The 27,475-nt window shown below is 48.7% G+C and overlaps 2 protein-coding genes and 1 non-coding gene across 4 annotated transcripts in view; 1 reads left to right on the top strand and 2 right to left on the bottom strand.

Moving 5' to 3' along the window:
• The first annotated feature begins 370 nt into the window (after positions 1–370).
• On the top strand, positions 371–24,350 carry LOC145338999 (breast cancer metastasis-suppressor 1 homolog). The gene is made up of 12 exons (XM_080183422.1): positions 371–458; positions 7,454–7,608; positions 8,689–8,779; positions 9,251–9,378; positions 11,228–11,307; positions 12,008–12,104; positions 12,833–12,925; positions 17,346–17,410; positions 19,671–19,710; positions 20,123–20,185; positions 20,736–20,862; positions 23,548–24,350. Exons 2-12 carry the CDS (start codon positions 7,458–7,460, stop codon positions 23,663–23,665), a joined length of 1,053 nt encoding a protein of 350 aa, XP_080039548.1. The 5' UTR covers positions 371–458; positions 7,454–7,457; the 3' UTR covers positions 23,666–24,350.
• trnas-gcu (transfer RNA serine (anticodon GCU)) lies at positions 3,313–3,394 on the bottom strand. The gene has a single exon. It is a non-coding gene; the product is annotated as a tRNA-Ser (tRNA).
• ltbp3 (latent transforming growth factor beta binding protein 3) overlaps positions 24,271–27,475 on the bottom strand; it is a 52,405-nt gene continuing 49,200 nt past the window's right edge. For both annotated transcript variants that reach the window (XM_080183421.1, XM_080183420.1), the window contains exon 26: positions 24,271–27,042. In XM_080183421.1, the coding sequence (XP_080039547.1) occupies positions 26,891–27,042 (152 nt within the window). In that variant the 3' untranslated portion in view covers positions 24,271–26,890. The remainder of the gene's footprint in view (positions 27,043–27,475) is intronic.

The following is a 27,475-nucleotide window of genomic DNA, read 5'->3' on the forward strand; positions in this document are numbered from 1 at the left end:
GAGGGAGAGAGAGAGTGTGGGGAGGAGAATAAACCCGGCTTCCCCCCCTCACAGGAAAAGGGACAGGCCGGGAGAGTAACCCGGGGCCGGGAGCCGCGATTCAAACTCTCCCCTCATGGAAGCTTCCAGAGGCCGGCGGCCGTTAGAGACAGGCCGGGGCTCCCGGTCAGAGTAAACCCCCCCCCCCGCAGAGAGAGAGAGAGAGACCCGGGGGGGGACCGAGACCCGGCTCCCGGTCAGAGTAAACACCCCCCCCCCCCCCCCAGAGAGAGAGAGACCCGGGGGGGACCGAGACCCGGCTCCCGGTCAGAGTAAACCCCCCCCCCCCCCTCCGCAGAGAGAGAGAGACCCGGGGGGGAGAGCGGGGGGAGAATCGGGGAAGATCTCTCTCCTCACCCGGTCCCCCCTCACTCTCACTCTCAATCCCGGGGAGAAGCTGGAGCGGCTCCGGGGCGGCGGTGAGTCTCAGTCTGTCTGTGTCCCTCACTCTGCACCCCCCTAACCCCCTCCCCCCCCCCCTCCCCCTCCCCCCCCCTCCCCCTACCCCCCCCTCCCCCTACCCCCCCTTTCACTCCCCTCCCCCTACCCCCCCTTTCACTCCCCTCCCCCTACCCCCCCTTCACTCCCCTCCCCCTACCCCCCCCTTCACTCCCCTCCCCCTACCCCCCCCTTCACTCCCCTCCCCCTACCCCCCCCTTCACTCCCCTCCCCCCTACCCCCCCCCTTTCACTCCCCTCCCCCTCCCCCTACCCCCCCCTTTCACTCCCCTCCCCCTACCCCCCCCTTTCACTCCCCTCCCCCTACCCCCCCCTTTCACTCCCCTCCCCCTACCCCCCCCTTTCACTCCCTCCCCCTACCCCCCCCTTTCACTCCCCTCCCCCTACCCCCCCCTTTCACTCCCCTCCCCCTACCCCCCTTTCACTCCCCTCCCCCTACCCCCCCTTTCACTCCTCCCCCTACCCCCCCTTTCACTCCCCTCCCCCTACCCCCCCTTTCACTCCCCTCCCCCCTACCCCCCCCTTTCACCCCCCCCTTCACTCCCCCCCCCACCCCCCCTTTCACTCCCCCCCCTTCCCCCCCCCCCTTTCACTCTCCCCCCCCCTTTCACTCTCCCCCCCCCCTTTCACTCTCCCCCCCCCTTTCACTCTCCCCCCCCCCTTTCACTCTCCCCCCCCCTTTCACTCTCCCCCCCCCTTTCACTCTCCCCCCCCCTTTCACTCTCCCCCCCCCTTTCACTCTCCCCCCCCCTTTCACTCTCCCCCCCCCTTTCACTCTCCCCCCCCCTTTCACTCTCCCCCCCCTTTCACTCTCCCCCCCCCTTTCACTCTCCCCCCCCTTTCACTCTCCCCCCCCCTTTCACTCTCCCCCCCCCTTTCACTCTCCCCCCCCCTTTCACTCTCCCCCCCCTTTCACTCTCCCCCCCCCTTTCACTCTCCCCCCCCCTTTCACTCTCCCCCCCCTTTCACTCTCCCCCCCCCCTTTCACTCTCCCCCCCCCCTTTCACTCTCCCCCCCCCCTTTCACTCTCCCCCCCCCCTTTCACTCTCCCCCCCCCCTTTCACTCTCCCCCCCCCCTTTCACTCTCCCCCCCCCCCTTCACTCTCCCCCCCCCCTTTCACTCTCCCCCCCCCCCTTTCACTCTCCCCCCCCCCCTTTCACTCTCCCCCCCCCCCTTTCACTCTCCCCCCCCCCCCTTTCACTCTCCCCCCCCCCTTTCACTCTCCCCCCCCCCTTTCACTCTCCCCCCCCCTTTCACTCTCCCCCCCCCCCTTTCACTCTCCCCCCCCCCTTTCACACTCCCCCCCCCCTTTCACACTCCCCCCCCCCCCTTTCACACTCCCCCCCCCCCCTTTCACACTCCCCCCCCCCCCTTTCACACTCCCCCCCCCCCCCTTTCACACTCCCCCCCCCCCCCCTTTCACACTCCCCCCCCCCCCCTTCACACTCCCCCCCCCCCCTTTCACACTCCCCCCCCCCTTTCACACTCCCCCCCCCCCTTTCACACTCCCCCCCCCCCTTTCACACTCCCCCCCCCCCTTTCACACTCCCCCCCCCCCTTTCACTCCCCCCCCCCCCTTTCACTCCCCCCCCCCCTTTCACTCCCCCCCCCCCCCTTTCACTCCCCCCCCCCCCCCTTTCACTCCCCCCCCCCCCCCTCCCCCTTTCACTCCCCTTCACAGTTTGTTCCATTTTTCTGCTACCTTTTGGAGCATTTTAAACATGCTTTAGTGCAATTTAACTGTATATCTAATTAGTGATGTTTTCATGCTCTTTAGTTATACATGTGGAAAAGTTCTGCACTTTGAAAGGAGAAATGGAGGCACAGACTGTTTTCTAAATGGGGAAATGCTGAGGAAATCAGAAACACAAAGGGACTTGGGAATCCTTGTTCAAGCTTCCCTTAAGGTTAACGTGCAGGTTCAGTCGGCAGTTAGGAAGGCAAATGCAATGTTAGCATTCACATCGAAAGGGCTAGAATACAAGAGCAGGGATGTCCTTCTGAGGCTGTATAAGGCTCTGGTCAGACCCCATTTGGAGTATTGTGAGCAGTTTATCTAAGGAAGGATGTGCCGGCCTTGGAAAGGGTCCAGCGGAGGTTCACAAGAATGATCCCTGGAATGAAGAGCTTGTCGTATGAGGAACGATTGAGGACTCTGGGTCTGTACTTGGAGTTTAGAAGGTTGAGGGGGGGATCTTATTGAAACTTACAGGGTACTGCGAGGCCTGGGTAGAGTGGACGTGGAGAGGATGTTTCCACTAGTAGGAAAAACTAGACCCAGAGGGTACAACCTCAGGCTAAAGGGACGATCCTTTAAAACAGAGATGAGGAGGAATTTCTTCAGCCAGAGAGTGGTGAATCTGTGGAACTCTTTGCCACAGAAGGCTGTGGAGGCCGTGTAATTGAGTGTGTTTAAGACAGAAATAGATAAGTTTTTGATTAACAAGGGGTTTTGGGGGGAAAGGCAGGAGAATGGGGATGAGAAAATTATCAGCCATGATTGAATGGCAGAGCAGACCCGATGGGCTGACTGACCTAATTCTGCTCTTATGTCTTATGATCTTGTATCTAACTAGTATCGGCAAAAATCTTTTGTGCTGTTTGGCTTTATGTCTAACTCATAATGTTTTGGAGCTATTTTAAAAATGTTTGGGTGCTATTTCGTTATATATCTAACTAGCACAAGCAAAATGTTTGAGTCATAGAGGTTTACAGCATAGAAACAGGCCCTTTGATCCTACTTGTCCATGCCGCCCTTTTTTAAAAAAGCCCTAAGCAAATCCTAATTGCCTGCATTTATAGAAAATACATCTCTGACGAAGACGGGTTTTGAACCCACACGTGCAGAACACAATGGATTAGCAGTCCATCACCTTAACCACTTGGCCACCACGTTTTAGTGCTATTTAGTTAGATATCTAATGTGTACAAGCAAAAATGTTTTGGAGCTATTTAACTATACATCTAACTAATAATGTTTTAATGCGATTTATTTATGATTATCTAACTCGTATAAGCAAAATTGTGTTGGAGATATTTAAAAATGTATTACTGCTAGTTACTTATAAATAATCTGACCAGTATCAGCAAAAAAGAGTTTGGAACAATTTAATTATATCTTCATTCTAAGTAAAAATGTTTTTGGAGCAATTTACTTATGTTTAACTAGTATAAGCAAAAATAAGTAGATTTATGTATCTAACCATTACAAGCAAAAATGTTGGTGCAGTTTAGTTGTGTCTAATTATCTAACTAGTAAAGCAAAAATCAGTAGATATACTAATATATTTAACAAGTACAAGCAAAAATGCTTTGGAGCAATTTTTAAAATGTTTTGAAGCAATTCAGAAATATTTGGGTGCTATTTAACAAGCAAAAATGTTTCGGTGTGATTTAGTTACATATCTAATGTGTATGGTATAGTGGTTAGCAGGGACCCGGGTTTGATTCCCAGCTCGAGTCACTGTCTGTCTGCGTGGAGTCTGCACGTTCTCCCTTGTTTGCATGGGTTTCCTCCGGGTGCTCTGGTTTCCTCCCACATCTGAAAGATGTGCAGGTTAGATGTATTGGCTAAGTTGCCCCTTAGTGTCAGGGGGACTAACTAGGGTAAATACATGGGGTTATGGAGATAGGGCCTTCGTGGGATTGTGGTCAGTGCAGACTCGATGGGCTGAATGGCCTCCTTCTGCACTGTAGGGATTCTATGATAATTAGTACAGGCAAAAAGGTTTTTTGTACATATGTATATACATATCAGCAAAAATGTTTTGATGCACTTATGCATTTGTATAACTTTCAGAAATGTTTTGGTGCAATTGTGTCTGTGTCTTGTATACTTCAAATTTTTTTCCGGTTTTTAAAAAGATCTTATTAATTTTGGATTGTTTTTAGATACAATCACCCAAAAAAAACCCAATAATTCAGAGTCATAGAAGTTTACAGCATTGAAACAGGCCCTTCGTCCAAACTAGTCTATGCTGTCCAGTTTGCACCACTAACCTACCGTTTAGCCCATATCCCTGTATACCCATCTTACCCATGTAACCATTTAAAAGACAAAATTGTACCTGCCTCTACTACTATCTCTGGCAGCTTGTTCCAGACACACACCAGCCTCTGTGTGAAAAAATTGCCCCGTTGAACCCTTTCATATCTCTCCCCCTCACCTTAAACCTATGCCCTCCAGTGTTAGACTCCACTACCTTTGGGAAAAGATATTGACTATCTTGCTGATCTGTGCCCCTCATTATTTTGTAGACCTCCATTAGATCACCCCTCAGCCTCCTACTCACCAGAGGAAAAAGTCCCAGTCTATCCAGCATCTCCTTATAACTCAAACCATCAAGTCCCAGTAGCATCCTAGTAAATCCTTTCTGCACTCTTTCTAGTTTAATAATATCCTTCCTATAATAGGGTGACCACAACTGTGTGTCATTTTCCGAAAGAATCTGGTATCATTCTTAAATATTTAAGTTTCCCTTCCATTTCATTTGAATTTTATATTCATGATATTAAAATTTGTATGGCACAGTGGTTTAGCACTGCTGCCTCACAGTGCTAGGGACTCGGGTTCGATTCCCAGCAGCATGGTGGCAGAGTGGTTAGCACTGCTGCCTCAGAGCGCCAGGGACCCAGGTTCGATTCCTGACTTGGGTCACTGTCTGCGTGGAGTTTGCAAGTTCTCCCCGTGTCTCCATGTGTTTCCTCCCACAGTCCAAAAGACATGCTGGTTAGGTGCTAACTTCTTCCTCAGTGTAAACCAAACTGATGCCAGAGTGTGGCGACTGGGGGATTTTCACAGTAGCTTCATTGCGGCGTTAATGTCAGCTTTAATTGTGACTAATAAATTAATTTTAATGTTATTTCTCTTTAAAATATATAAAAGAAAAACTTTCATCCACATACCACTTCAGGACGTCCAAAAGCAAATCATAGCCAGTTATGTACTTGTAGAAGTAATTTTGTGATGCAAGTTATACATTTGAAAATAATTCTACCTACTTTTCCCATTAAAGCCTTTTCTTTCCAATAGAAGTTGTTTAATTTTTTTTGTAAAAATGTTTAATTTTCAACCCATTTCAATTCTCAATTGCACTAAAGGATAACTGAATGTGCCTGGGACTCGCTGCTGGGGTAGGTAGTGGAAGCAGATACGATAGTGAGTTTTAAGGGGCTCCTGGATAAATACATAGGATGGGAATAGAGGGATATAGTCTCCGGAAGGGTAGAGGAATTTAGTTCAGTCGGGCAGCATGGTTGGTGCAGGCTTGGAGGGCCGAAGGGCCTGTTCTTGTACTGTAATTTTCTTTGTCCTTTGAAAAGGTCTTTTTAATTTAATTCAAAGATATTTTAATTCAGAATTTGCTTTCCTACATCAAACAAAATAATCGTGTCGTTTTTGTCCAATGTTCCTTTTAAATTGCGCCCTAAGCTGCGAGAATATTGAAGTTGAGGGCAGGATTTTGGTGTTCTGTAACGGTGTTTGGGTGAAGATTGCACGCCTGAACTACAACTGACACACTTTGTGCCCTGCTCTGTCAGGAAGGAGATTTGTGATCAGAATAATTGAGAGATTATTAAAACATGGAATTGAGGGGACTGGCAAATATTCATAAAGTGAAATCTGAACAAATTTCTTCAAATAATCAGAAGGTCTGAAGTAGTTTCCATCCTTCCAAAAGTATGTTAGTGCAGTGCTAGGAAAAGGGACTGGGAAGTGTGAGTATCTCATAGTAGCATTCTGTGGATGGTGCCTCACTGCATAACACTGGGGTACAGTACTGTTGGGGACGGGCCTGTCACTGTATAACATGGGTACAGTACTGTTGGGGACGGGTCTGTCACTGTATAACGTTGGGGTACAGTACTGTTGGGGACAGGTCTGTCACTGTATAACGTTGGGGTACAGTACTGGTGGGGATGGGTCTGTCTCTGTATAACGTTGGGGTACAGTACTGTTGGGGACGGGCCTGTCACTGTATAACGTTGGAGTACAGTACTGTTGGGGATGGGTCTGTCACTGTATAACACTGGGGTACAGTACTGTTGGGGATGGGTCTGTCACTGTATAACACTGGGGTACAGTACTGTTGGGGACAGGTCTGTCACTGTATAACGTTGGGGTACAGTACTGGTGGGGATGGGTCTGTCTCTGTATAACGTTGGGGTACAGTACTGTTGGGGACGGGCCTGTCACTGTATAACGTTGGAGTACAGTACTGTTGGGGATGGGTCTGTCACTGTATAACACTGGGGTACAGTACTGTTGGGGATGGGTCTGTCACTGTATAACACTGGGGTACAGTACTGTTGGGGATGGGTCTGTCACTGTATAACACTGGGGTACAGTACTGTTGGGGACAGGTCTGTCACTGTATAACGTTGGGGTACAGTACTGGTGGGGATGGGTCTGTCTCTGTATAACGTTGGGGTACAGTACTGTTGGGGACGGGCCTGTCACTGTATAACGTTGGAGTACAGTACTGTTGGGGATGGGTCTGTCACTGTATAACACTGGGGTACAGTACTGTTGGGGATGGGTCTGTCACTGTATAACACTGGGGTACCGTACTGTTGGGGATGGGTCTGTCACTGTATAACACTGGGGTACAGTACTGTTGGGGATGGGTCTGTCACTGTATAACACTGGGGTACCGTACTGTTGGGGACGGGTCTGTCACTGTATAACACTGGGGTACAGTACTGTTGGGGACGGGTCTGTCACTGTATAACGTTGGGGTACAGTACTGTTGGGGACGGGTCTGTCACTGTATAACATGGGGGTACAGTACTGTTGGGGATGGGTCTGTCGCTGTATGACACGGGTACAGTACTGTTGGGGATATTTTGCAGTTATATATCACTGTAAGAAGCTTGTTTCTGTATCTAATGCAGTGACACAATGTGCTGACAGTATTTTGTGGCCTTACAATGCTGATTGTGTTTAATTTTGAAGGACAATGCCTGGGCAGCAGCCGCAGAAAGACAAAGAAAAGGACGAGGAGAAGGCTGATGAGGAAATGGAGCAGGATTCTCCCGAGAATGAGGAGAGCTCAGAGGAGGAGAGTGGCAGTACCTCTGCCTCTGAGGAGGAGGGTGAAGACAGCTCAGGTCAGCAAAGTGCTCTGCCTTTGTGTAAGCCTGTCTGAAATTGTGGAGGAGAATTGTGGAAAAACTAAACTATAACTTGTGGCTGTAAAGTCCTGTATTTGTCCTGTATGTTTTTCAATTAATTTATTCACTGTGATGAAAGATTTGAATTCCGAAGAACCCAAGGCACTTCGGAGGCAATTAACAGTAAGAAGGGAATGGTAAGGCCAGAGGAAGTAGTTAACTTCAATAGGGTAATTCACGGTGTGGACCTCCACCTTCAGAGGATATGAAAATGGACAGTTTAAACAGGGTCCAGGGACACCTGGATGTGACAGCACCTTCCTTACTGATGGAATTGTGTCTGGCTTCTCTCTCCTCCAGTCAGGCCATGCTATGTTTGAGTCCCACTGGGCTACAACACTGGTGGAGACATGAGACCTGAGAGCAAGACCCCATTTCCCTGATGTTGAAGGGCAGGGTGTTCTGCCCAGTGCATTCCTCCCACATTCAATTCCACTCAAAGAAGTGTCCCACAGTCACTGCCTCGCTTATTCTTTTTATCAGATATGTTGAGAAGCTAGATTAATACACGAGGGCAAAAGGAATGAAAAGGCATGGTGATAGAGTGAAATGAAATAAAATGGGAGAATTGGGTGGCACAGTGGGTTAGTACTGCTGCCTCACAGCTCCGGGCGTCTGGGTTCGATTCCTGCCTCGGGTCACTGTCTGTGTGGAGTCTGCACATTCCACCCCCCGCCCTGTGTCTGCGTGGGTTTCCTCCAGGTGCTCTGGTTTCCTCCCACAGTCAAAGGTATGCAGGTTAGGTGGAGTAACAGGGTAAATATGTGGAGTTATAGGGTTGGGGCCTGGGTAGGATTGTTGTCGGTGCAGACTCGATGGGCTGTATGACCGTCTCCTGCACTGCAGGAATCCTATGAAAGGCTCAGATGCAGGACAAAGAGTGACGTTGCCTGCTGGGATTGTGTGGCCTGTTTCTCTGCTGTAATTCCTATGCAAGTTTGATAAAACAGCCAAGTATGGGACTGTTATTCTGAATCAGTCGGCTCTATCTGATCTCGGCCATCTTTCCTTTTGCAGAGATGGATGACGAGGACTGTGAGCGAAGGCGCACTGAGTGTCTGGATGAGATGTCAGACTTGGAGAAGCAGTTCACCGATCTGAAAGAACAGTACGCTGCTTAGTTTCTTTAGAATATATACCTCTCCTGCTTTTCTCCTGTCCCGAGGGTGCTACTTCCTCCTGAGCACGGGCTCCACGGCACATGGACTCATTGCCCAAGGGATTACTTTTACCTTGAGACTAGGGTGCGACACTCTCTCATACACGTGCAGAAATCACTGGATTGCATTTTAAGAGTGGAAGCTCCCTTTAGATATTGGGTGTGGACAAAGTCAGACTGGGCTATGATGCTGCATCCAGTTGCGTAGCCAGCCAGCACTAACTACCTAGGTTCCCACGTGGAGAGTGGCCACTTGTCTGAGGTACTGGAGGGTAGAGTCCCCCTCTCCCCCCCCGCCGAGAGTCAGCATCTTAAGGGAAGCAGGGCGCAAACCAGCAAAACTGCTTGCAAAGTCGCTCGGTAAAAGTCAGAAAATAATAATGGAAGTGGGTGGTAAAATCAGCAGCTTCTCTTTTCCAGACTGTACAAAGAGAGATTGAGTCAGGTTGAAGCCAAACTGGACGAGGTGATCGCAGGGAAAGCAACTGAGTACTTGGAGCCCTTGGCTGTCCTGCAGAAGAACATGAAAATCAGAACTGAGGTAGCAGGTAAATGGTTACACTAGTGGGGTAATCTGATACCTACCCCACCTACCCCAAACAACCTTTAGGCCTGGGGACAGTTTTGTCATGTGCTCTTGTTGGTGGGGGGCACGGTGGTTAGCACTGCTTCCTCGCAGCGCCAGGGACCCTGTTTGATTCCTGGCTTGGGTCACTGTCTGTGTGGAGCTTGCACGTTCTCTCCCCATGTCTGCGTGGGTTTCCTCTGGGTGCTCCAGTTTCCTCCCACAATCCAAAAGGCGTGCTGGTTAGGTGCTAAATTCTCCCTCAGTGTATCCAAACAGGCGCCGGAGTGTGGCAACTAGGAGAATTTCACAATAACTTTATTGCAGTGTTAATGTAAGCTGACACATGACACTAATAAATAAACTTTAACATTGAATATTTATGTTACTATGTGTATAAGGTGGGAGAGAGATCTGAAGTTACTAATTATGTATTAGTCACAAGTAAGGCTTACATTAATACCGCAGTGAAGTTACTGTGAAATTCCCCTAGTCATCACACTCCGGCACCAGTTCAGGTCAATGCATCCTAATCAGCACGTCTTTCGGACTGTGGGAGGAAACCGGAGCACCCGGTTGAAACCCACGCCAACATGGGGAGGATGTGCAGACTCCACACAGACAGTGATCCAAGCTGGGAATCGAACCCGGGTCCCTGGCGCTGTGAGGCAGTAGTGCTAACCCACTGTGTCACCGAGGGATAAGCTGCATAGAATCACTCAGTGGCCACAGCTGTAACGTCACCCTGACATTTGACACAACAAAATTGAACAGTCAACACTGACTCATGCCTGTGACCAAATGTCACGGCAACAGGAGATGTGCGCTTCTTGCGTACAACAAATGATTGAATCTGGAGATGTGCAAGAAATAATAGTGCATATTCATCACACGGATGTGCAACTGATCCCTACAAACTCTCAGAAGATTTTGTGGGAATCAGAAAGTGGAAGATAGAGCCCAGTATGTAGTCTGATATCCGGGTTTTGCAAGTGACACACCGTAGTTTTCATTGCCCCCCCCGAATTCTGCGTCTCCCCTGGTTGGGCCCTAGCATCAGTGCTCTTTTAGATACCATGTGCTGGAGAGGTTTCTTGTGGAGTGCAGCTGTATAGAACCTTAGTTCGGCTGCACTTGGAATATAGTGTTCAATTCTGTTTGCTACACTAGCAAAAGGATGTGGAGGCTTTGGAGAGGGTACAGAAAAGGTTTACCAGGATGTTGCTTGGTATGGAGGCCATTAGCTATGTGGAGAGGTTGGAGAAACTTGGTTTGTTCTCACTGGAACGACAGAGGTTGAGGAGTGACCCTGATAGAAATCTACAAGATTATGAGGGGCATGGACAGAGTGGATAGTCAGAAGCTTTTTCCCAGGGTGGAAGAGTCAATTACTAGGGGGTACAGGGTTAGGTGTGAGGGGCAAGGTTTAAATGAGATGTACGAGGCAAGTTTTTTTTTACACGGAGGGTGGTGGGTGCCTGGAACTCGCTGCTGGGGGGAGGTAGTGGAAGCAGATACAATAGTGAGTTTTGCCTCTAGACAAATACATGAATAGGAATGGAGGGATATGGTTCCTGTAAGGGCAGGGGGGGGTTTTAGTTCAGTCAGGGCAGCATGGCTTGGAGGGCCGAAGGGCCTGTTCCTGTGCTGTAATTTTCTTTGTTCTTTGGAGGCGGGGTGTGAGTGAGGGCTGTTCTGTCTGGTGGGCAGAGATAGATGGTGCGTGGTAGGCTTAGATGGCGAGTGGCAGGAGGCCAACTTGGGGTGAATGTGCAGGCTAACCGCTCAGCACACCGAAGAGATTAATCTTCTCCTAATTCTGCATCTGACAGGGGTTTATAAAGATCTCTGCTTAGAAGTAATCCGAAACAGGTATGAGTGTGAACTACAGGGAGCTCGCCAACATCTGGAGGTAAGGAAAGTGGGACAACACACCACTTCTGTTTTGTCCACATTTTTTGCTTCGTTTTATTGTGCTGATGAGAACAATTTGTCAAACCAAGCAAAAATTTTAAGGCAGGGATAGATTGATTTTTGAACAGTAAAGGAATTAAGGATTATGGTGACCGGGTGGGTAAATGGAGCTGAGTCCATGAAAAGATCAGCCATGATCTTATTGAATGGCGGAGCAGGCTCGAGGGGCCAGATGGCCCACTCCTGTACCTGGTTCTTATGTAAATCTTAAACACAGCGAACTAACACCCCTTCCCGTTCCCCTTTCTGGGAAACAGTTCCACAGGCGCTGACTGCAACCTGGTGTGTCGTCAATGTGCAATTCCTGATTTCTGTCACTCTTTTTACCATCATATTTTTTAAAAAAAGTGCTTCACAGAGGCATCGCGATGAGGGATGGGGCAGGGCCAGGAAAGATGGCAAGCAATCGGAACAGGGAAACGATTAACCCATCAGTCACTATTTCCACACAGTGCCACACCCATTGCACCCACTCCATGTGACATGGTGTTATTCTGTTGGGTTAATCAGACTGTGTTTGGAAAGGCCTGGTTATCTGAGGCTACAAATGAGGCCACAACAGGCACATTCAGAGGGTGTTTGCAGGCTCAGTGCTTCTTAACTGCTCATGTTTTATTTTAATTTTGTTGTGGGTTCAGAGTGAAAAACTGCTGCTGTTTGATAACATGCGGAATGAGCTGCTGGAGCGAATTCAGCGATTGGAAGAAGACAAGCAGAGTATAGACATCACCTCTGGTGAGTATTCAGTGAGAGGCCAGCTGCTCTTCCACACACATGTCCACCCCCACCTACTTCCATCCTCAAGTTGCTGGCAGCCCGCTGGGGTACAGCTCCCAGACTTGCCGAGCACCACACCCAAGTGGGCAACAGAGAAAGGCACCCTTGTACCTGGGGGCGGCACCGTGGTTAGCGCTGCTGCCTCACACCGCCAGGGACCCGGGTTCGATTCCCGGCCTTGGGTCACTGTCTGTGTGGAGTCTGCATGTTCCCCCCAGTGTCTGCGTGGGTTTCCTCCCGGTGCTCCGGTTTCCCCTCACAGTCTGAAAGACGTGCAGGTTAGGTGCTAAATTCTCCCTTTGTGGATCTGAACAGGTGCCAGTGTGTGGCAGGATTTTCAAAGTAACTTCACTGCAGTGTTTAACGTGAGCCAACTTGTGACTAATAGACTTTTAACTTTAGATTTCTGGGAAACTTCACTGAGCTTTCAAAGAGGTGAATTGGGGTGATTTCCTGATGGAAGTGACCAAAATACAACTGGGGGTGGGGTAATTCTGAGTCAGTACTTTAGGTTGAACTATGGGGCAGAGATTGAGACATAGACTAGGTAGAAGGATTTGAGTGTTTTTGGGAATTAATATTGAGTAGAGGTTAAACTCTGAGCCATTTGAGGGCTGTGAGTGGAAGATGGGCTGAATGGCCTCATGAGCTGTTTCAGATAACAGTTGAGTTTTCTCTCTTGTCAGAATGGTGGAATGAGGAAGTCCGAGGGAAGCGTAACAAGAAGAAGTGTGACACCTTTAAACCTGAGAAGAAGAAGAAAGCAGCAACTGTGTCTGATATCCTTCCACACCACCTCTCTCTATTTCATAGGAACAGAACCAGGCCACTTGGCCCATTGAGTCTGCTCTGCCATTCAACCATGGCTGACATTTTTCTCATCCCTGTCTAATTAAAACATTATGATACACAGATGGGGAGGGGTGTCTGCAGTTCACGATCATTTCATTGTTTCCCATTGTGATACAAGAATGATTGAGGCAGTTAACACTGCGGCCCAGTGTGTTAGCACTGCTGCCTCAAAGTGCCAGGGACCTGGGTTTGAATTCCTGGCTTGGGTCACTATCTGTGTGGAATCTGCACATTCTCCCTGTGTCTGTGAGGGTTTCCTTCGGGTGCTCCGGTTTCCTCCCAGTCTGGAGATGCTGGTCAGGGTGCGTTGACCATGCTAAATTCTACCTCGTGTACCCAAACAGGCACCAGAGTGTGGCGACTAAGGGATTTTCACAGTAACTTCATTGTGGTATTAATGTCAGCCTACTTGTGACACTAATAAAAATAAAAGGACAGCTCGATAAGTGTGAGGGAGACAGGATGGGCAGAAGAGGGTGTGACAAAACAAGGTGGGAGGAGGTTTGTGTGGAGCTTGTTCCTCTTTTGGGCTAGGAGTCTGAATAGCCTGAATTTGTACTGTATGTTGTGTAATGTATGCACGCTCACATCTCAGCATTAGCCCATTGTTCAATACTCTATATTCTCTTTCCCTTGCTGTCTTCTCTTGACTTGTATCTCTCTCTCTTGATTCAGGAACACAAGAGTAGGCCATTCAGCCCATCCTGCTCCACCATTCAAAAAGATCTTGGCTGATGATATCCACTTCAAAGCCTTTTTCTTCTCCCCCCTCCACACACACACACACACACACACACACACACACACGTATACACATTGTCCCCATTAGTTTTCCCTTGAAAGACGGCGACTGAGGGGAGATCTAATAGAGGTATATAAGATTATGAAGGGTATAGATAGAGTAAACAGAAGTAAGCTATTTCCTGTGTTAGAGACACACAGTATGAGGGGCCACGGGCTTAGGGTGAGGGGGGGAGAGGTATAACACGGATATTAGGGGGAGGTTTTTCACACAAAGGGTAGTGGGGGTATGGAATGCTCTGCCAAGTAAGGTGGTGGAGGCAGGCACGCTGGAGTTGTTTAAGAGTTACTTAGACAAGCACATGAGTGGGTTGGAGATGGGAGGATATAGGAGATTGTTTTAAATAAGGTTCATTAGCATTGGGACGTCCCTGGTAATGTAAAAAGATGTGGAATGATACTAATGTTTTTCTCTTTTAATTCACAGGTTTTAAGTTGGTCCGCCTTGTTGTCCAACGAGGGGCATACACACGATGGGTCGTACTGGGGCTGCTCTTGGATGTTCGAGAATAGCCTAGTGCTTCATGTCGTTAGTGTGTGCTTAAACTGGACCAGATACTGGGCAAGACGACAGCTCAGTGACTATCACTGATTGCTGTGCAGACACATGGATTTGGGCCGGTGTCCGTGGGAGTTTGCGCATTCTCCCCGTGCTTGTGTGGGTTTTCTCCGGGTGCTCCGGTTTCCTCCCACACCCCAAAGATGTGCTGTTAGGCTGATTGGAGGTAATAAATTGTCCCTAAATTAGTTTCCCTCAATGTGGAATGCCATAAGCATAGATAAGGGTCATAGGTGGAGGGGGGAACTGGTAATGTTAAAATGGTGGCGCAGGCTCGTTGGGCCGAAGGGCCTGTTTCCCGGGTTGTTTTTGTTCTTTGACTCCCCAATCAAAGGGGGAATATCTTGTCCGTGTCTACCCTGCCTATTTCCTGCAGCTCCATGACGCTGTCCGTCTCCACTGAGTCCCTACACTCTCTGTATTCCCCGTTCACCCTGTCAAGTGGTTAATTCGGCACACGTTGTCCCCTCTGCTTGCCCTCTTCAGTGACTGCTCAGCAAGCTGTAATTTTTGTGATTATGTCAAACATAGATTGAATTCAGGTTTAGTGCCTGGTTTTAAATTATATAGAGATGTTGCAGTTTTTTTCCTGCAGAGAGGAAGAGTTGATACCATCAAGACAGTGAGAACAGACCAGTCTCTGGCTAGCTTTGTAATATGGAAACTAGAAGCAGGAGGAAGCCATTTGGCCCTTCCAGCCTGCTCCACCATTCATTTTGATCATGGTTGATCATCGAATTCAATATCTGATCCCTCCCTTCTTCCCCCCCCCGCCCCCCAATATCCCTCGATCCCTTTAGCCCCAAGAGTGATATCTAATTGCTTCTCGAAATCACACAACATTTTGACCTGAACTACTTTCTGTGGGAGTGAATTCCACCACTCTCTGGGTGAAGAAATTTCTCTTCACCTCAGTCCTAAAAGGTTTACCCCTTATCCTCAAACTATGACCCCCTGATTCTGGACTCCCCCCACCATTGGGAACGTTCTTTCTGAATCTACCCTGTCTAACCCTGTGTGAATTTTATAAGTTTCTATGAGATCCCCCTCACTCTTCTAAACGCCAGTGAATATAATCCTAACCCACTTAGTCTCTCCTCTTATGACAGACCCCTGCCACCCCAGGAATTGGCCTTCACTGTACTTAATCTATAGCAAGGACATTCTTCCTCAGATAAGGAGACCAAAACTGCACACAGTACTCCAGGTGTGGCCTCACCAACGCCCTGTACAATTGCAGCAAAACATCCCTATCCCTATCCCTATCCTCAAATCCTAGGTGCTCAAATGTTATTCGAATGACTGGGACGCACCAACGTGACTAAAAACTGATGGCCCAATATACTAGCCATGACTTAGTGGTAGTACTCATTGTGGAATCAGAAGGTTGAAAGTTGAAGTTTTGCTGCAGGGCAATTCTCAGGGAGTACAGCACCTTTCAGAGGTGTCAGCTTTCTGATGAACTCATGCTGCCATAAATGGATGGAAAAGATTTCACGCCCACTATGGGAAGATGAGCAGGGGAGTACTCCCCCTCTTGAGCAATATTTATCCCTTATCTGACAAGTTATCTGGTTATTAATCACATTGCTGTTTCTGGGAGCTTCCTGTGTACAAATTGGCAGCACCATTTCCCTATGTTACATCAGTGATTGTACTTCATTCATTGTGAAGCACTTTGGGACGTCCTGAGACCTTGCAAAGAGTGATATAACTGAGAGTTTCTTTCGGCAGTGCTTAGTGAGGCAATGGCCTAGTGGTATTATTGCCAGACTATTAATCCAGAAACTCAGCTAATGTTCTGGGGGACGCAGGTTCGAATCCCACCACGGCAGATGGTGAAATTCAAATTCAATAAAAAATATCTGGAATTAAGAATCTACTGATGACCCATTGTCGGAAAAACCCATCTGGTTCCCTTTAGGGAGGGAAATCTGCCATCCTTACCCAGTCTGGCCTACATGTGACTCCAGAGTCACAGCAATGTGGTTGATTCTCAGCTGCCCTCCAAGGGGCAACTAGGGATGAATTTTTTAAAAGTTGGCCACACTCTTCCATTGAACAAGTGAGAATGGAGCTTTTTCTACTGGCAGTAATAGTCAGTGCAGCCGATTGATGCCTAGTACCTCCGGCTGAGAGAGTCACCAGCGCACCGGTCAACTCTTGTCACACTCTCACACTTCCTGTGTTCTTGGATATATATTCCAGCTGCCACCTCACACTCTGGATTGCTGCTTGTTCCAGAACCCAGGTGCAGCCTCTTGGTCTCTTGCCAAACTGCTTCATCCTCCCTTCCCGAAACTGGATTAACAGGTTATTCCCCAGAATAGTCAGGTAGCCTAACAAATGTCACTCTACTTCTGATTGATCCTTATATGTGAAGAGCTTTGCGGTGTTTCTGCTATGTGAAGCTGCTATATATATATATATATATATATGGGTCTAACCAATAGGATAGGGAACATTATGTCTCTTTCACAGGACAATTATTCCCCCTCTTTTTGGGCCTGTACTCATTGGAGTTTAGAAGGCTGAGGGGAGATTTTATAGAGACATATAAGATAATGAAGGGGCTGGACAGGGTAGAAGCAGTGAGGTTATTTCCACTTAGACTGGAAACAATAACTAGGAGTCACAGCCTCAAAATACAGGGGAGTCAATTTAGAACAGAGTTGTGGAGGAACTTCTCTCAGAGGGTAGTGAATCTTTGGAATTCTCTGCCCTTTGAAGCAGTGGAGGCTACCTCGTTAAAAGTCACAGATTTTAATCAATAAGGGAATTAAGGGTTATGGGGAGAAAGCGGGTAAGTGGAACTGAACCACTATCAGATCAGCCATGAGCTTGTTGAATGGTGGGGCAGGCTTGAAGGGCTAGATGACTACTACTCCTCCTATTTCTTATGGTATGGGATGTAACATGATGTTATAGGCAGCCTGGGCTTGAAAGCGTTAATATTCTCCAGCCTTCATTCCTTAACATCAGTGTACGTCCATACATCGTCTACATGCTGCGAGACATTGATATCTTGGAGGACTGGGCTGCAATTAAAAAGGTAAGCTCTGTGTACCTGCATCTCAACTGCCTGCAATCCCTTTGCTCTGTCCCTAGTCACTTTGCCTTCTCCATACTTAGTCCCGGTTCCTTGCGCACATTCCCTTTTCTCTTTAGTCTCCACTCTTCAGACTCTGTTATTCCACATTCACCTAGCTATTCCCCCGCTACTTGCTTGTCCACACTTAATGAGTTCTCCCTATGTTCCTGGTTCCCTGCACTCTACCCTGGCAGCACAGTGGTTAGCACTGCTGCCTCACAGTGCCAGGGACACCAGTTCAGTTGCTGGCTTGGGTCACTGTCTGTGTGGAGTTTGCATGTTTTCCCCCTGTGTCTGCATAGGTTTCCTTCAGGTGTTCTGGTTTCCTCCCACAGTCTGAAAGATGTGCTGGTTAGGTGGATTGGCCGTGCTAAGTTCATTCTCAGTGTACCCAAACAGGCACCGGAATGTGGCGACTAGGGGATTTTCACAGTAACTTCTTTGCAGTGTTAATGTAAGCCTGCTTGTGACTAATATACTTTACCTTTGATAGGTGGCTCCACTTGCTGCAGGCTAGCTGTAAATTTAGTCAGTCCCTGCCTGTGATTTACCATGTAACTTTCCAGCCACACAACTACTGAGTAATAAAATGTCTATTTTCTCGGCTAGTGTTGAGAGGAGTTTCCACCTCGGTCCCAGAGCAAAGTTCTGACTAATTCCAGGGAAGCTGCTTCCATATGCGAGGCAAATGTCGTGTTTTCTCTCCTGCTACAAGAGGTTTTTATGGAACCAGAGTACAGGTTTGCCCTGTTCAATGCAAGCTAGAGTGACAGGGTCCATAGCTGCAATGAAGAAGGAGTTGTAGCCCCCATTCAAAGTCCCTTTTGGTTTAAGAGATTGCTTTTATTGTTCTGGTGAATCCTGTGAAAGCCCACACCACCTTCTGTTTTCTCCCGCTCCCAACCAGACAGCCCAAAAGGATAGAGCGGAGACCCCAACCAGACAGCCCAAAAGGATAGAGCGGAGACCCCAACCAGACAGCCCAAAAGGATAGAGCGGAGACGTAAGAACATAAGAAATAGGAGCAGGAGTAGGCCATCTAGCCCTTCGAGCCTGCCCCGCCATTCATTAAGATCATGGCTGATCTGTCGTGGCTCAGTTCCACATTCCCGCCCTCTCCCCATAACCCGTAATCCCCTTGCTTATCAAAATCCCATCAACCCGCGTCTTAAAAATATTTAGCAAGGCAGCCTCCACCACTTCAACGGGCAGAGAATTCCAGAGATTCACCACCCTTTGAGTGAAGAAGTTCCTCCTCAACTCCGTTCTAAACTGCCCCCCCTTTATCTTGAGGCTGTGCCCCTAGTCCTACTGTCCTTTGAGCAGGAAGAGTCTCTCCACCTCTACCCTATCCATCCCATTCATCATCTTATACGTCTCAATGAGATCTCCCCTCATTCTTCTAAACTCTAACGAGTACAAGCCTAGTTTATTCAGCCTCTCCTCATAGCTCAACCCCCTCAACTCCGGTATCAGCCTAGTAAACCTCCTCTGCACTCCCTCCAAGGCCAAAATATCCTTGCGTAAGTGCGGCGACCAAAACTGCACACAGTACTCCAGCTGCGGCCTCACCAATGCCCTGTACAGTTGCAGCAAGACCTCCCTACTTTTATATTCAATCCCCCTCGCTATGAAGGCCAGCATCCCATTCGCCTTCTTGACCACCTGCTGCACCTGCAGGCTGGGTTTTTGCGACTCATGCACAAGGACCCCAAGGTCCCTCTGCACCGTTGCCTGCTGCAGTTTTTCGCCACGTAAGTAATAGTCCTTCCTACCATTCTTCCTACCAAAGTGGACCACCTCGCACTTGCCAACGTTAAATTCCATTTGCCAGTTCCTGGCCCATTCGCCCAGCCTATCTAGATCCTTTTGCAGACTCTCCACACCCTCCGTGCAATTTGCCGTTCCACCAATCTTAGACCCCAAACAGACAGCCCAAAAGGATAGAGCGGAGACCCCAGCCAGACAGCCCAAAAGGATAGAGCGGAGACCCCAGCCAGACAGCCCAAAAGGATAGAGCGGAGACTCCAACCAGACAGCCCAAAAGGACAGTGCAAAACCCCAGGTGAATATTGACACTGTGAAAGGGAACTGGTGTTTCTGGTGTTGGAGGCTTGGTTGTGGGTGTTATCAGAAGCAGGTGAGTGTATGTGATGCCTGTTGGTGTCGATGAGTAGAATGACGTAGCAGCTATTGACCAATCTCCTCTTCCTTCCTTCAGGCGAAGGCTGTCGTTGCCCAGCAGAAAAGAAAGTCCGATGGTAAGTGAAAGGAGCCTTGGTCAGCGGGTCCTTCACAGAGCCCAATGCCAGGGACTGGAAAACCATGAACGTTGCAACTTCTGTATCAATGTGCTGTGTACCCATTAGTATACAGACTGTATAGAGGTACAGCGACTCTCAGTCCCTATCGATCTGTGTACTAATTGGTATATGGGCTGTATAGAGGTATAGTAACTCTCAGGATAACTGTCTCTATCCATCTGTGTACCAGTTGATGTATAGGGGTACAGTGACACTGGCTAACTCTATCTGTGCACCAATGGTATAACGGCTGTATAGGGGTACAATGTAACTCAGCCTGTGTCTATCTGTGTACCACATGGGAAATGGACTGTATAGGGGTACAGTGACTCTCTGTGTAACATGGCCTTTTCTGATTTGCTCCTACCAGGTGCAGGTTCTGAAGCAGTCCATGGTAAGAAGGCAAAGGCCTCCCAAGTGTTAAATGATGCAGGTGAGTGGGAGATGTTAGTCTAATGAAAATCCTCTTTTCTTCCCCCAACCTCCAGCTTGTTCTTGCTTACTGCCTCTCCTTTCTTATGTTGCGTGTTCCCCCCCCGCCCTCGCTCTTCAGCCTCCAGCCCTGTGCCATTTCCCCTGCAGTCCCGTACTGCTCTGTAAGGATTCGTAGCAGTGGGGAAGCAGCCACACCGTTCTAATGGACTGACCCTACCCTACCCTACCTGCTTGCTCAAGAGTCGTTTGGTACGTGACCTCAGACTTTTGTATCTTTTCCCTGATAGAAGAAGGTGGAAGAGAGAATGTCCGGGGTGCGTGGGGTCCTTATTTATGCCGGCTGCTTTTCCCGAGGCAGCGGGAAGTGTAGACAGAGTCAATGGATGGGAGGCTGGTTTGTGAGATGGATTGGGCTACATTCACGACCCTTAGTAATGGTTCACGATTCCTTAGTAATGTTTACTGATTTTTGACTGAAATGAACAGTGAGACTTGGGGACAAGAGAGGTGGAGAAAGGAGGAGTTTAATGGGTTTGTTCCCTCCACAGCTGTGCCCAAGCAGGAGAAACATTTGTACGTAGCCAAGTGTGAGGATGGAAGACTCTTCTACGAGGGAGATTGGTACAGCAAGGGGCAGAGCATCGTGCAGGAGATGAAGGATGAAGCACCCTCACAGTAAGCATTCTGAATTTCTCACTTCCTCCCCCTCGCACTGATTTGATTGGATAATTCTGTATGTGTGATGTTAAACACTGAGTCAGCAATCCTCCTCATTGGGGAGGGTGAACTGGGAGTGATCCTGTCTTTATCCCTAGTTGATTACACCCTCTCACTCACCCTGGGCCCGCCAAGAGATTGGCTAACTCGCTACAGGGCTTGTCACCACACTGGGTGCAGCAGTTCCTATGGGAGGCCAGCCCACTCTAATAGAAGTTCTTTAACAATGTCTTTTGTCGATGTACAGCCTCCTTCAGTGCGTGGATTAGCACTGCTGCCTCACAGTGCCAGGGTTGTGGCTGGGTTCGATTCCTGGCTTGGGTCTCTGCCTGTGTGGAGTCTGCACGTTCTCCCCATGTCTGCGTGGGTTTCCTCCTGGTACTCAGGTTTCCTCCCACCATCTGAAAGACGTGATGGTTAGGGGGCATTGACCTGAACGGGTGCTAGGGTGTGGTGACTAGGGGAATTTCGATGGGCCAAGTAGCCTAATTCTGCTCCTATGTCTTATTCATTGCAGTGTTAATGTACGCCTACTTGTGACAAATAATAATCCAGAGGCCTAAGCTGATGCTCTGCAACATTTATTAAATTCAATTGATAAGTATGAAGCTAGTTTCATAATCACTGTTACAGGGACTGTCATTGATTGTTTTAAAAAAAAACCATTTGGCTCACTAATATCCTTTAGGGAAGGAAATCTGCCGTCCTTATCTGGTCTGGCCTACATGTGACTCCAGAGCCCCCCCCCCCACACACATACAAACATTGCTGACTCTTAACTGCCCCTTTCTGAAATGGCTGAGTGAGACACTCAGTTCAAGGGTAATTGGGGATGGGCGACAAACACTGAGCTTGCCCAGTGACACCCACATCCCATGAGAGAATAAATAACATTGACAATCCCCACCTTCCTCTATGTGTGGGTATGTTGCTCCCTTCCTGTGTTTATAATATTTTACTGCTCTTCTCCCTTAGTAAGTTACTACAGCCAGTCGTGAATGCACAAAATCCTTTCTCTTTACTGCATTAGCGCTTCTAAATGACTCCTTATTCTGCGGACCCTGCTCCTAAGTCCCAGCTCATTTCTGTCCTCAGTTACCCCGGCGGGTACTTTGTGTTCTCTCTTTGTGTAAAATGTGTTTCTGACACCAGTGTCAAGCCATGGTTTCTGCTCCTGATCACTGTCCGGTCTCTGGAGTGTGTGCGTGTGCAGATATTCATGAGGGGGCAGGTGCGGGTGGTGGTTTTGATGCTCTCCACAGTACCTATCCTGCAAACCTATGCATCCTTTATCTCCTGTGGTTCTTGAGGATTGCTGGCATTCATTGAGCGGCATGGCGGCACAGTGGGTTAGTGCTGTTGCCTCACAGCTCCAGGGACCTGAGTTCGATTCCTGGCTTGGGTCACTGCCTGTTGCAGAGTCTGCACGTTCTCCCTGTGTCTGCGTGGTTTCCTCCGGGTGCTCCAGCTTCCTCCCACGGTCCTGAAAGATGTGCTGGTTAGTGCACATTGACTGTGCTAAATTCCCCCTCAGTGTACCCAAACAGGCACCGGAGTGTGGTGACCAGGGGATTTTCACAGTAACTCCATTGTAGTGTTAATGTAAACCTACTTGTGACACTAATAAATATTAAAAACAAAACTACCACGTGCTGGCACTCAGGCCAGACGTCTTTCTGAATAGATTATGCACTTTGGAAGGAGGAATGGAGGCATAGATTTGGAAATGCTTAAGAAATCAGAAACACAAAGGGACTTGGGAGTCCTTGTTCAAGATTCTCTTCAGGTTAACGTGCAGGTTCACTCGGCAGTTAGGAAGGTAAATGCAATGTTAGCATTCACCTCGAGAGGGCTAGAATACAAAAACTGAGGCTGTATAAGGCTCTGGTCAGAGTCCATTTGGAGTATTGTGAGCAGTTTTGGGCCCCATATCTAAGGAAGGATGTGCCGGCTTTGGAAAGGGTCCAGAGGAGGTTCACAAGAATGAAGAGCTTGTTGTATGAGGAACGGTTGAGGACCCTGGGTCTGTACTTGTTGGAGTTTAGAAGGATGAGGGGGGGATCTTATTGAAACTTACAGGATACTGCGAGGCCTGGATAGAACGGACATAGGATGTTTCCACTAGTAGGAAAAACTAGAACCGGGGGCACAACCTCAGGCTAAAGGGACGATCCTTTAAAACAGAGATGAGGAGGAATTTCTTCAGCCAGAGTGTGGGGAATCTGTGGAACTCTTTGCCACAGAAGGCTGTGGAGGCCGGGTCAGTGAGTGTCTTTAAGACAGAGATAGATAGGTTCCTGATTAATAAGGGGATCAGGGTTTATGGGGAAAAAGCAGGAGAACAGAGATGAGAAAAACATCAGCCATCATTGATGGTGGAGCAGACTCGGGCTGAATGGCCTCATTCTGCTCCTATGTCTTATGTTCTTATGAAGAGTCTGGACAAAGTCTGGGTTGGATTGATGAAAAGCTCCGTCTGCTGAACTGAGATTGGAGCTGTGCAGCTTCCTAATCATTGCAGTGTGAGAGTGAGTCTCGCCGTCATTCTTTAAGGAGCGACAGGTTAAACTGTGTTGAACTGATCTGCCCGCCTCGCCTGCTACCTTGTTGGTGAACGTGATTCTGTGTTTCTGTCCCCAACAGTGCAACAATTACAGCTGTCAGTACAGGAGAGGTCTGGCTTCGCCGGCTGGACGGCACCAAAACCAAACTCTACGTCAGCCAGCTTCAGAAAGGGAAATACTCTATCCACAAGGCATGACCCAGTGACACTAAACCTTCACTAACCCTGCCGCTGAGGAAAAGCTATTAATTACAGCAGCAACAAAAAGGTTATAAATCGATTCTGGAAAATGAAGGGTATGTGTTGATGAGCAGCTTTCTACCCAGGGTTTGTAAGGACCACCAGCACCAAGGAAACTCAGTGTGACTCCATGACAGAACCTAGCACGGCTAGAGGAGACCAGGAGCGAATCAAATTCTCACTCCGGCCTCTAGGGAAACAAAACAAAAAGACTTTTGAGACAAGCGGCCGGCTTTGGGAAGGCCGGATAAACAGAATTCCCCCTCAGTGCCTCCTCCTCCTCACAAAACCCACGAGTGGCGGAGCCAAAAGAACGTCCTAGCACTTTTGTCTCTCTCTCTTTTGGTGACCCCGCTCTGCACTAAGACTCAGATCTGCACTGTGGCAAGCAACCGCAGAATAATTTGGAAAAGATGATCCTACGTGGAGCCTGCATCCAACTTGCTTTATGGTTGTGGAGACAGACGGCAGAGCTTGACTGTGGGTACAATGTACAATCGTACAGCACTTTTTAAAAAAGAAAACACAGACCAACTCTCGTCCTGAGCACTAAACCATGGAGATCGTGTGAAAAAGAAAGTTTATTTCAAATCTATTGAAGCTTTAAAAAAAAGACATCTATTAAAATAAATATTTGACAGTTGGGCTGCTGGCAATTCTTATTTCGACTGTAGTTGCCACCCTGGAAGCCCACAGCCTCTCCCGTTTGTACATTCCTAGGCACAGTCTCTGCACTCTTCCCAATTCTCTCTTTCCACCCGCCACCCCCCTCCACACATCTCGCATGCACACCCTTCCAATCCCCCCTCCTGCTCAAAGATAGGAGAGTCACCCAGTGTTTCTGTCCCGCCACACCTGCCGTGTGAGTGTAGATTTCAGGAAAGGAATCGACATGGCTGTGGTGCCCTTGCTGTTGAATAGTTTGCAGAGTTGTGCATGGACTCGGGTGAGGGCACTGTGCCCCCCCCCCCAGTAGCTGTTGGTGCCTGCCGTGCGGGAAGGCAGAGAGAGGATGCGACATCCTCTTTGGGATGGCATTCAGCACCTCAGGGAGGGCACCCTGCCTCCACCTCCCCCTCTGAAGCCTCCCCTGGCAGGGAGAGGTCGAATCGAGGGACACCAGTGGGCCTTGGTCTCGGATACTTGCTGCTTTGACAGATTCAGAAGGTTGGGAAGGGGTTTATCAGCTGTGACTGGGAAGCACAGAACCAGCATGTAAACTCTCCCTGTTAATTTAAAATACTGCAATCATTGCCACCTAAAATGGACAATGAGCAATGGGATTAACTGGGAAAAGATAGGGTCCATTTGGATCCTGTCTCAGGGAAAGGGATTGGATCAACAGTCAGACTATTCGCAGCAGATTATTTCATTGAGAGCCACGCAATTATAGTCTGGTGGCTGTTGATGACCTTTTTAGTTTGTGTGTCTCCTTTTCCTGGGGCGGGGGGTGGCAGGGATGGGAGGGTTAAGCTGGGCATCATAGCAGCTGCAGATCCAGCCACAAGGGAGAAGAGATGAGGACAAGGTTTCACTTTTTAAAAGAACAGGTCTACAAGATTGGTAGGACATTTTGAATCCATCCTCTCCAACGCAGTAACTGTGAAGAATTATCTCGGAATATAGAAGCAGTGAGAGCATTTTCATTCTTTCGGGCAGGAGATGGAAGAATGAATGCCCAGCACCCCCTCCCCACTTCACTGTCTGTTGGCCGTGTTGCAATGACCACCTTTATCAACGATCTCCCTCGAAGGTGTTTCGCATCTTTATCGTGTTTATCCTTAAAATCCCCAGTTGCTTTATTTGCTGAGCTGTCCCATCACCGTCTGTGATAAGCGTACCTGGGAATAAGCTGTCACTGGTCTACACGTGCGCACACAATGCACACGCGCATCTTCCTCCTGTGCCGTTATGCCTGTGTATTCTCCCCCAAGCTCTGAGCTGACTGTGTTCAGAAGGCAGCACAGACACTGTTGGACTCCAGTGGCCTTTCATCAGGTTCAATCCCATGTTGTAGGGATGGAATGGAATGGATAGTGGCTAATTTATTTTAAACGTGGACATCTCCCCCTACTTCTCCTCCTCCTCCTCTCCCAGTCGACTGAGAAAGGAAGCCTGGCTTTGGTTAGGGATTGAAACGACTTGCCATTTTGCCTGCAATTCTCTCCCCCACCACCCCAATCCACAATTCCAGAGAATGGTAAGAGGAGGCCATTCAACCCATTCTTTCTGTGCTGGAGCAATATGTTGAGTGACACACCCTCCCCGCAATCCCGCACACTTTTCCAGCGAATAATACCGTTCCTTCCTGAACGCTTCGATTGAACCTACCTCCGTGCACACTCGCGGGCCGTGTACTCCGAATCCCAGCGGCTTGCCTCAGGGACATGTTTCTCCTTGCGTCGCCCTTGGCTCCTTGTGCCAGTTACCTGCAATCTGCGCCCTCTCAATTCTAGTTCATTCCACCGATTCCCATCTACCCTGTCCGGACCCCCCAGTTTCGTGATTTTGACTAATCTCTCATCAAATCTAAATTACTTAGTGAGCCCAAATCTGCTGAAGATACAGTGCCTTTGATAAGTTCATTACTTTGCGTTTGTGATCTACCTCACAGTCTAGTCTGAAGACGGGGCCTCCAGGCAGTTCCCACTCCAGTTGCTGTCGGTGCACTCCGTTTTTCCCCGCTGCCACCATATTGGAGTTGCCAGGACCTAATTCTCTTCCGAGTTGGAATTGTCACGTGCCTGCATACTTAAAAAAAAATCTCCTGAAGATAAAAGGATGTTGCCATATCTGGCAGTTCTTTGGTTAGTCCTTTGCGTGAACGTGTCCCGTGTTTTTTTTAAGCAAAGCCGCCATCTTGAGTGTGTCAATCTTCCCCACACACACCCTTTTGTGTGTGTTTTTTCAGAAAAAGAGCAAAATTGATATAAAAAGACAAATTGGACAGTTAATACTCCCGCCATCTGAAATGGGGACAGCGGCAAAATTAGACGCCTTTCCCTCACTTTGTTTCTCAGAATATCAAATAGGTGTTTCCACAAATTCAAACAAGTGTTAACATTCGATAACATGCTTCTTTCGAGGATCTGGCTGGCTGGGGAGGGATGGATGGGTGGGTTGGGGAGGAGGGGGGGTGGGGGTGTATTTTCCGTTTTCTCGCCGTGCTGCCCGCCCTGCGGTCTAACTCATCTTCCGTCGTACACAGATGTTGTGGCGCCGTGTGGGCACAAAGCCCTGGTAGCAGGTGCAGCGGTACGATCCCACGGTGTTGGTGCAGCGCGCGTTCTTGCACAGGAACCGCTTGCGGTGAAGTTCTCGGCACTCGTTGATATCTGTGGGTCGAAGGGGAACCGGGGGGGGAGTCAGTGGAGAAAGACTCGGGAGGTGGGGTGACAGCGGTGCAAAAGCTGTACTGTACAAAATACACGGGCCAGATACGTCCACCTCCAGCCATAATGTTTATAAAATCAACAGAGTTCCTGACCCATGTGTGTGTGTTGAGAAATTTGGAATATTGGCAGTGGAGGGGAAAAACATTTTGTTCTTGGGTCACAATTTCTGCAGCCAAGGCACTAGGTGTGGCAGGGTGGTGCAGTGAGTTAGCATTGCTGCCTCACAGTGCCAGGGACCCAGGTTCAATTTTGACCTTGAGTTTGTCTTGTGGAGTTTGCACATTCTCCCCGTGTCTGTGTGGATTTCCTCTGGCTGCTCTGGTTTCCTCCCATAGTCCAAAGACATGTGGGTTAGGCAGATAGGGGCAATTCA

The sequence above is a fragment of the Carcharhinus amblyrhynchos genome, unplaced genomic scaffold, assembly GCF_965287045.1.
Source record: "Carcharhinus amblyrhynchos unplaced genomic scaffold, sCarAmb.v2.hapA chromosome_283, whole genome shotgun sequence".
NCBI lineage: Eukaryota > Metazoa > Chordata > Chondrichthyes > Carcharhiniformes > Carcharhinidae > Carcharhinus > Carcharhinus amblyrhynchos.